The sequence below is a fragment of the Eleutherodactylus coqui genome, chromosome 7, assembly GCF_035609145.1.
Source record: "Eleutherodactylus coqui strain aEleCoq1 chromosome 7, aEleCoq1.hap1, whole genome shotgun sequence".
Taxonomy (NCBI): domain Eukaryota; kingdom Metazoa; phylum Chordata; class Amphibia; order Anura; family Eleutherodactylidae; genus Eleutherodactylus; species Eleutherodactylus coqui.
Genome location: NC_089843.1, coordinates 123685859 through 123696045, shown reverse-complemented (window position 1 = coordinate 123696045; position 10187 = coordinate 123685859). Strand labels below are relative to the sequence as shown.

At 42.4% G+C, this 10187-nt stretch overlaps 1 protein-coding gene across 3 annotated transcripts; it reads left to right on the top strand.

The window, feature by feature from the left end:
* The first annotated feature begins 932 nt into the window (after nucleotides 1-932).
* LOC136572759 (toll-like receptor 2 type-2) lies at nucleotides 933-9983 on the top strand. Of its 3 annotated transcripts, none has more exons than XR_010785818.1 (2): nucleotides 933-1069; nucleotides 3505-3645. XR_010785818.1 is itself a non-coding variant. In XM_066573627.1 (2 exons), the coding sequence occupies exon 2, from the start codon at nucleotides 6707-6709 to the stop codon at nucleotides 9062-9064; it is 2358 nt and encodes a 785-aa protein (XP_066429724.1). In that variant the 5' UTR covers nucleotides 963-1069; nucleotides 6699-6706; the 3' UTR covers nucleotides 9065-9983. The 3 variants fall into 3 exon arrangements, 2 of the variants coding, with proteins under 2 accessions (XP_066429724.1, XP_066429725.1); XM_066573627.1 differs by lacking the exon at nucleotides 3505-3645 and adding an exon at nucleotides 6699-9983 and having other exon boundaries at nucleotides 963-1069; XM_066573628.1 differs by lacking the exons at nucleotides 933-1069; nucleotides 3505-3645 and adding exons at nucleotides 4748-4943; nucleotides 6699-9983.
* Nucleotides 9984-10187: the final 204 nt, after the last annotated feature.

The window sequence follows — 10187 nt, the reverse complement described above, 5'->3', positions numbered from 1 at the left end:
GATATACGTCCTCTTCATCTGCAGGGGGGGGGGGGAGGATGGAAAAGCCAGGAGCAGGAACTGAGCTCCCGCCCCCTCTCTGCCTCCTTTCCGCCCCTCTGCACTATTTGCAATGGGGAGAGGCGGAACGGGGGCGGGACTAATTCCTGGAACTTAGCCCCGCCCTGTCCCGCCTTCTTTCATTGCAAATAGTGCAGAGGGGCGGAGAGGAGGCAGAGAGGGGACAGGAGCTCAGTTTCTGCTCCTGGCTCTTCCATCTTCCCCCCCCCCTTGCAGATGAGGAGGACGTATATCGGCTCTCACCTCTGCGATTTTACATTATATGTTAGCCTCACAGGAAAATAAACCCTCACCCTAACCAGGCCAGGCAAAATGCAATGCAAAATGAAATGCAGACGCTGCTGCTAAGACCTCTCCTCTAGCGGTTGCTGCCAGCAGCTCTCGTGCTGTCGCTCCCTCCAGCGGCCGCTCTGTGTCCTGGTGCCGGCGCTGCATGTGGTGATGCCGAGGCCACAGCCTCTACTCGTGCCGCCGACTCCTCCTTCCATCGCCGCCTCCCCAGCCTCTTGTGGTGCCGCCGATACTGCTGACGCTGCCTTTCCTCCTGCCACACACGCCCCCAGCCAATAAAGAAGCTGGGGGTGTGACTATGTCAAACTCCTGTATTATGTCGCCACCTCTAACTTCCGGTGGCGACATAATACAACAATACCTACAGAGAGAAAGTATAATGAAAAGATTTGTAACTTTTCTGTACTTTGGGCTCCACTCCTGATTTTGTTTTACAAATACCGATGCAAAATACTGACCAGAATACTGATGTCTAAATGCCTAAAACTGTGTGACCTGATCAGAGACATTCATTTTGAGTTTGGGCAAATCTAGTGACTGTCATTATGAAAGACCATTACACGCCTCTTCCTCCAGACAGAATTGAGCAGTGCTCTGTGCAACCAGGAATTTCCAGTAATAAGTAGAACTCTAGACCTCATACAACATGCAACCAGCTGCTACCACAGTGACATTGGGAACAGCCAGGCAACCCACCGCCTCTGACCCTGATCTGCAGGTAAGTAAAGTGTTACTAAGGGGTTTATATGTGATGAGTGACTTGGATCTGCCCTCTGTACTGCATGTGCCAAGTTCCACATGTAAAGGAGGCAGATCATGTCAGTGCATGCAGAATGGTGTAGGTTTACACTTCCCTCTCCTGTTAAAAGCTTTGATTATAATTATTAGTACTGGATTATGTGCTGATTTTCAATAAAGAAAAAGAAAACGACATGCTAGAAGTTTGTAACATGTACACTCCAGCTATTGTACTCCTGAAAGAGGATGTCAGGGGCAGCGTTGTCTGTCACAGTTCAGCTGGTGTATGTGCACACTTTTAATTAACTCTATATTATTACATTATCCATTATATTACCGGTCAGCAGATTTTTGTAATTGAATCCAAGCGGAGCGCTGCAATATGGGCGTTGCTGATTCTGTATTCTGCATAGTGCTTTTGTTTGGTCTCATACCTGAGTAAGGCCCCCTGTCCCCCGATGTCGCGAGGAACCGCCGCAAGGGAGCAGGAGCCGCAGATGAATCACCGCCGGTCAGCCAAATCTAATAGGCTGACCGTGGAGAATCAGGGCAATTCGCAGCATGCTGCGAATTGCCAGCCGCGAGCAGATAATCGCATTGATTCTCCGCTCGTGGACAGGAGCGGCACTATGAAAAGCTTCGGATGGTGTGATTCACCGGCGGTTTACTGCTGGCAAAATCACTCCCGTGGACAGGGGGCCTTAGGCTGCCTGTCCACGGGCGTTGCGGTATCCGACGGGAGCCTCCGCCCGTGAGCAGGAGTCGGCAGACGGATCTCCGCTGTCAGCCTTGTCTAATAGATAGGCTGACCGCGGTGAATCGCGGCAAATCGCAGCATGCCGCGATTTGCCGTCCGCGAGCGGAGAATCAGAATGATTCTCCGCTCGTGGACAGGGGGGAAGCTCTCTCCATAGCAACGCTATGGAGAGCTTGAACTGCGTTCCCTGCGGCCGGATTATCGCCGCGGGGAACGCAATTCAAACTTGCCCGTGGACAGGCAGCCTAATCTGGGTTCAAACGTCTTCCGCACACTATGCAAATGATGCGAAGTGGTCCGGTGGGCATGCCGGGCCGTGTCTGCCTGCAGCCTGTTGGTCACCTAAATCCACCCTTCTATGATTCTCCAACATGGATGACACCTACAGTGTCTTGTGCGATTGTCAGGCGGCACATGAACAAAGTGAAGCTACCCACAAAAGGGAAAGTTCATAGGTGTATGCACTGACTGACGATCGTGCAAGACTTCACTGCACTATGTGGATGACACCTGCAGCGTCACCTATGTCTGAGATGCCTAGAACGGTGGACTTAGTTGACCAACAGGCTGCTAACAGACACGGTCTGGCATGCCCACCGGACCGCTCTGCGCCATTTGCGTATTGCGCAAGAGAAGGTTGAACACAAGTTACTCAGGTATGCTTTTTTAGGAGACCAAACAAAGGTTCCCATTAAGGAATGATTTATGATTACTTTAGGAACTTGGATTTCCCGCCATGCCTTAACACTCATTAAACTGGGCAAAAGACATGAGATTTTTGTTAATCTATGGAATTCACTGATTTAGGGCTTTTTCACACAAGCGCAGCGATTTTCGGCCACCCGCACCACAGCTGAAAATTGCATGAACTAGATGCAGCTGCGACCAAGGGGAACCTAGGGGAAGAGAGTTCAACTCTGCTAAAACTCCCTCCCCCTCTCCGCCCCTTGCCGACTGCAGGCAAATAGAGGGGTTGAGAGTTTAGCAGAGCTAGTGTGCTAAACTTCCTCCCCCTCTCTGCCCCAGCCTATGGGAGCTGCTGGCAAGGGGAGGGACTTTAGCAACGTGAGCTGCTGCTAAACTCCTTCCCCTTTCCCTTTTCTGTCAGCTCCCATAGGAGTCTATGGGAACGGACGCGCATATTCCCGCAACAGATAGGACAATTCATATCTTTTCCGGGCGTGTGTAAAATCAGCGGTCGGAATGCGCACCATATGCCCCATCTTTTCCGGCCAGCCTATTTTATACACCGAAAAATCATCCATCTAAGCAAATGCATTGAAATCCAATACTTCAGATGGTCGCGATTTTCAGCCAGCGTTTTATCGCAACAAAATAGACGCAATAAAACGCTCATGTGAAAGTAGCCTAAGGGTGATCAATGAAGATGCAGAAAGACAGCTTCAATGGAACTCCCTTAATACAGCATTTAATCGTTTGGAAAGTGGGCATTAATCATCAATGTGCACGGAGCCTAAAAGACAAAGTGATAGCAGCAGATTGTGTTTCATTTTATTGCCTGATAATCCATGTTATTTTTAATCTGGCATCTATAATCCTATTGACTCTGGATTAAAGGAATTTTACTGTATTTAAGCATAAATAAAAACATAACATTTTGCAGAAATATTTTACATTATGGTCTATTTCCTGCTTAGGACAGCTGTTGTGAATACAACTGGATTACTGGAACAATCACTTACTTTCTGGAGGCGACTATATATGAACTGGATTAATACCTGCAGCAGCCATTGATGAATAATTCTACATGAGTACTATAAAAGGCAAGACGCCCAAAATGCAGAACTACCCCCTGACTTTGGCTGTTTTTTTATTTTTTGTTTAAATTCTTTATTTAAAGTATTACCTTGGGTACAGAAAGGAAAAGGGGGGGGGGGGATGCAGAAAAATATAACATACAGAGATTTGTCTTCATATACATTTAACAGTAACAATTTAGCTGTGAAACAATAAAAATAAAACATACTAGAAAATAAAAGAAAAAGAAAGGAATATGGGGACGGTATCAAGGATGGGAGAAGGGGAAGTAAAGGGGTAACAGAATCAATCTTCTATTGACTTTGCTTTATGATCCAAGTTGGAGGTATATGAGGGGGGTAGCATTGGAGGAGCGACGTTGGTTGGCTGCTACAATGCTAAATGGGGGATTGTTTGTTCCTGTAGGAGATCCACTTGTTCCAAATTTTAAGATATTTTTCTGGTTCTCCTTCTTGCAGGTATTTAGTTCTTTCAAAGCTATTCCATTTTTCAATCGGATATTCTCAGCACCAACCATAATCTACTCCCCCATAAACTCCTCAAGACATACCGCCCCTTTAAGGGGATAACCTCTAAAATATATAATACGCTCATCCACAATAAAGAGAACCCCTCTTATATCCCTAGCTGGGAGAAAGATCTAGGCATTACACTTTCTCAAGAGGAAATTCAAACTATCCTAAACAATTCACGCTCAAGCTCATTCTCAATAAAATATCAAGAATTGAACTATAAAATAATCTCCAGGTGGTACAAAACCCCAGAGTTGCTCCACAGAATTGATCCAAAATACCCTCAGACCTGCTGGAGGTGTTCTAAGGCAGTGGGATCTCTCTCACATATTTTGTTCTCGTGCCCATCCTTAACTCCCTTCTGGCAGGAAATACAGAAGACTCTAAAATCAATTCTTGATTTTGAAGTAAAGCTCACACCCAAGCTGCTCCTACTAAACATACTTCCCCTGAAGCCACCTGAAGGGAGAAACCCACTACTCCCATTTCTCTTAGATGCAGCAAAAACATTAATCCCGAGACATTGGAAAGACGTAACCCCCCCAACATTTATGAATGGTTGAACGAAGTTAGACTTTGGCCGGTTTTATTAGCTGCAAGTTTGTTACAAGAAATTGTTTTGTTTTGACAGTTTGATGAAACCATCCAATCACTGAGACCCCAACAATCCTGACCTGTTCAGTCCCTGTTCCCAGAGGAAAAGTGGGCATGTAGGAACAGTCACTCTCTATTAAAGAATATAGGAGATATACAGACAAATGATTGAGAGAACTTCAAGGTTTCTGTATCCCCCATATATGTTTATGGTGAGTGATTGATTGACTGCATTTCAGACACTTCTCCACCCGGAAAATGGGCAGCATCTTCAGTTCTTGAGGTTAATGATGTTCTCTCACTGATCAGATTAATTTGAAATACCATAAAAGTTGTTTGTCACAATTCCCTTTAAATGATCACTGTACTTCGAGACATTTGTGTTAATATGATAGCCAGTGTGAAAACTAGGAAAATGTAAAATTGGTTAATTTATCTAAAATTATATTTTTATGCAGAAACATCTTTCTAAAGTGCTGGTCACTAGTGATCTCTCTTCCTTCTGAATTGCTATGTACTACCTATTGTCATGTGAAGTCCATCACTAGTAAAAGAAATAACAATACGGAACACAGGAAGTGAAATAGGGTAGTGAATCGTACTACCAATAGAAGTCTATAGATAGGGGAGGTAGCAAGAAGCAAAGACTCTTTCCTGCAGCAGCTAACCGGTAACTGATATACGGATACTGAAATAAAATCTACATTGCTCAGTACTTCTGTAGTGTCCTCCATGCTGATGTTATTCCTCTGTGTGTGCTACAAAGAGTTAGTGAGCAGAATCTGCTGTTTTCTCTGTGTGCATGGGAGACATAATAACAGAACTTTCTTCCCACTAGCTAAAAGAGAAATTAAAATTAGTATGCAGCCTGCAGAGGGGAAATTGTGATAAATGCAAGATACAAGTCATATACTGGCTAGATACAGTGTTATTTTCATGTATAAACATGGCAGCTTATTCTGAAAAGTCACCTGAAAGTCCAGGGATGTTTACTTTTTTCATTAGGTACTCAAAAGACTCAGGATATACACAGGTCATTATTACTTGTTGTAAACATTCCTCTTTTCCCCACAGAGAAGTGTATACCATTCTTCCCTATCCACAATATAGTGATACATATTTGTTCTAGCTTGTCTACAATGTTGCATTTCTAGAAGCATTCTTTGGGGTGTTTTTTAATCCCAAAACACTGTGACCACACGTTATAGGGATATACATGGTTTGGTCCGCGGTGTTTTTTATGACAGTTTAAGGGTTAAAATGTGATTGTACTCAGTAAGCATCCGTGGCCACTCCGCTTCACTGAGCGATGATAGCTCATGTGTAAAATCACAAGAACGACCATCCCTGGTATAACCTGTCAGGCATTTGCTCCCGACAGGTCATCCCATGTTAAAGGACTCTTAATTACATGATGTGGTCAAGTCGTGGTTTTTGCCAAGATTTTTTGTAGAATCTGAAGTCTAATGTATTGTTGTTTAAAGGGCGTTTCCATGTAGAATACTACTGATGACCTATCCTCAGGATAGGTCATCACTAGTTCATCGGCTGGGGTCCGTCGCTCAGGACGCCAACCAATCAGCTGAGTGGGCGCATGGTGTCAGTGCCGCAAATACACAGAGGTCGGAGCTGAATCAGCAGAAGTCTCCACTCCGACCTCTGTGTAGTGGCCGACGCATGTAACTGTTGGCATGGCTCTCTCTGAAATCCATGAGAGCCATGCCCGCAATTACAAGCGCCAGCCACGGCACATAGGTCAGGTCGGAGACTTCTGCTCTGACCTCTGTGTATTTGCGGCGTTGATAGCATGTCCCAAGTGACGAACCCCAGCCGATCAATTATTGATGACCTATCCTAAGGATCATCAATAGTATTCTCCCTGGAAAACCCCTTTAATATGTTTTCTCATATACATTTTGTGACTATAGGAACCCTAATAATTTAGCATTTTTTTTATTTTGCCTTAGAAAAAAGAATGATGTGTTACCTACTGAATTACTGCCTAATCCACTCGTTAGTAATGGCAACGTATGCAAAAAAAAGAACAGACTGTTACTGTGACAATTTGGATTTTTGTGACTGCTCCTCACAATATTTGACTTCTATTCCTTCCACGCTGCCACGACAAATGAAGGGTTTGGACTTATCTAACAATTTAATTCAGGGTATTTCAGATGATGAGCTGAAGCCATACGAAAACCTCAGAGTGCTTCGGCTGTATCGAAATGAAATCCTTAATATCAGCAATAACTCTTTTCAGTCACTACAAAACCTTGAGGAATTGGACCTGTCATATAACAAGTTACCTAGCTTGTCACCCGCTTGGTTTGGAGGTCTTCACAAGCTGAGACGTTTGAACTTGCTGGGTAATCACTACACTTCGCTCGGTGAAAAGCCGATGTTCTCCACTCTGCCCTCACTGAGGAATTTGAAATTTGGAAATCTAGACTTTGTTGCCCTCTATAAACAAGACTTTGATGGTTTACTCAGCTTGGACGAACTCTACTTAAATATTTCACATCTCCAACATTATACAAAGGGCTCCATACAATCTATACAACATATAGGACATTTTACTGTTGCTTCAAATTTAACTTTACTACCAGAAATAATAAGTGATATTACACATTCGGCTACCTGGTTAGAAATAAGGAATATGACTTTCAAAAACAGGGAGGATCCAGAAGCCTTTGTTCTGCTCAATGATACAACGGTGAGGACTTTAATGTATAAAGACTGCCTACTGACTGACAGTAGTACAGCAAGGCTCATAGAAATTATACACACTTACAAAAATGTTACTAGTTTTGCTTTGGAGGACAGTGAGCTTTTGGGAACAGGACATGGTCTTCCGATTCTGAAAAATGAGAACTCATCATTATCAACAATTATTATTAAGAAGCTATACATACCAAATTTTTTTCTGTTCACAAACATTAATTTCATCTATCAGGTAGTACCTAGAATTACAAGTGTCACCTGCATAGATAGCAAAGTTTTTCTCATGTCTTGTCATTTTTCCCGATCCTTTAAGATGATGGAATACCTTGATCTGAGCGGGAATCTGCTCACGGATTTTTTTTTGCAAAGTTCAGCCTGTTATTTTGACGATTATGGGGCTTGGCCTTCTCTACAAACCTTAAATGTGAGCAGAAATCTTTTATCCTCACTACCGAAAGTCTCAAGAGCTCTTTCAAAAATTCCGTCATTGACTTATATTGATTTAAGTCATAATATGTTTAGTGACTCCGCTATGTCTTCCTGCATCTGGCCTAAGAACTTGAAATACTTAAATATTTCTGATTCCAAGTTAAAATTGATTGACAACTGCCTTTCTGTCACTTTAGAGGTTTTGGATATAAGTGTAAATCATCTGGAAGAATTTGCTGCCCATTTGCCAAATTTGAAGGAACTCTACATATCAGATAATAGATTGGCCAAGTTACCTATAAGAGCAGAGTTACCAAGCCTAACATTATTAGTTATCAGGAAAAATAGACTCAGTGATTTCTTCCAATCAGATTTGGCTCACTTCCGAAATTTGACAAAATTGGATGCAACTGACAACATTTATATCTGCTCCTGTCAGTTTGTGGACTTTGTTAAGCAACATAATGAAGTTCTTCTGGGATGGCCGGACAACTATATATGTGATTCTCCTTCTTCAGCACAAGGTGTTTGGATTAAAGATGCACGTCTTCCTATATTAATGTGCCATAGGACATTAGTTGTGACTGTGTCCTGTATTATATCAATATTGGTTGTAGCCACTATTATGCTGCTTTGCCACTGTCTTCATTGTATTTGGTATGCAAAAATGACCTGGGCCTGGTTAAAAGTTAAACGGAAGCCTTTAAAGGTATCAGGGAGAGACATTTGTTATGATGCATTTATCTCTTACAGTGAAAGGGACTCTGAGTGGGTTGAGAATTTGATGGTACCGCAGCTAGAAAGCGGAATTTCCCCACTGAGAGTATGTTATCATAAGCGGGATTTTGTACCAGGGAAATGGATAATTGACAATATCATTGATGCCATGGAGAGAAGCCATAAAACCCTGTTTATCTTATCAGAGCATTTTGTCCAAAGTGAGTGGTGCAAGTACGAGCTGGAGTTCTCTCACTTTCGTCTTTTCGAGGAAAACAATGATACTGCCATTTTGGTTGTTCTGGAACCCATTGAGAAATCAACTATTCCCAAAAGGTTCTGCAAACTGAGGAAACTCATGAACACAAAAACTTACATTGAGTGGCCTTCAGAGGAAGAAGAACAACAACTTTTCTGGGATAATCTCAAGACAGCAGTACAACCAGAGGAATACCCAGAGGCATAGCCAACTCCCTAATGCTAGAGGAGAATGGTCATCAAAATGCAGACTAGACAAAGTCTCTGTACTTGATGATGGAGCAGAGATAGAAATGTTTTTGTGTGTAGCTATTTATTTACTTAGGGAATGTATTGTACAAGTTCCAGAAGAACAATATGGGAGATTTGTTGTCATACTTCCAAGAAGAATTACATCTATAACAAAACAAGAAATATACAGGGGGAATAATAAGGGATCCCACAAAAGAACAACCTAAACTTTTTGAATACTACATACACATAGTTATGGTACATACTATGGTTGACAATAAAATACATGTCCATTAAGTTCAGCTAGCTGAGAGAATATGTAGGAAAGAAAAGAGGGAAGGGTAAATCTTGAAAGTTTTTTCCCTACTATTGATGCAGAAGAAAGCAAAAATAGCCATAAGGCATAAGACAATCTGCCCTAGTAGGAAAAATTCCTTCTTGATGTCCTGAATTGGTTGTCAAACTGAACATTTAGTATTAGTGAAAAAGAATTGACTTAATATGCATATTATACATTAGGTAAAATGGGTAATAAATGAGCATTGATACACGCTGTGATGATTTCCTTTAACCCCTTCTGTAGCACGCCCGGAAAATCTCCGGGACTTGCTGCACTGACCATGCAGTTAAACTCCGTAAGATTTCCGTGGACAGCTCTTGTGCTGAAATGCTGGCCAGGACACACAGTTATTGTGCCACTGTACACGTTTGCCACTTCGAATTACCTCAGGAAAATCTCCGGGGCTTGCTGCCCTGACATGGCAATAATAAACCCGTCACTGAAGGGATTAAAGGACACAAAATAAATGTAATATAAATTGTTAGTGCGTTTAAAACTACATCTAGGTATTTGTACAGGTGAATACGTCTTTACATCTAATAAAGCATTAAGTGGGTTTTTATTGTAAAATAGCACTGAAATGATGAGTATCTCAAAATTAATCTACCCTTTGCAAAATATTCCCCTGTAACTCAAACACACAGATGTGATGAATTTGAATAAAGTCATTTCACACTTCCCCTGGCAGGAAAGAAAAGACGGAAGGGTAAATCTCGAAAGTTTTTTCCCTACTATTGATGCAGAAGAAAGCAAAAATAGC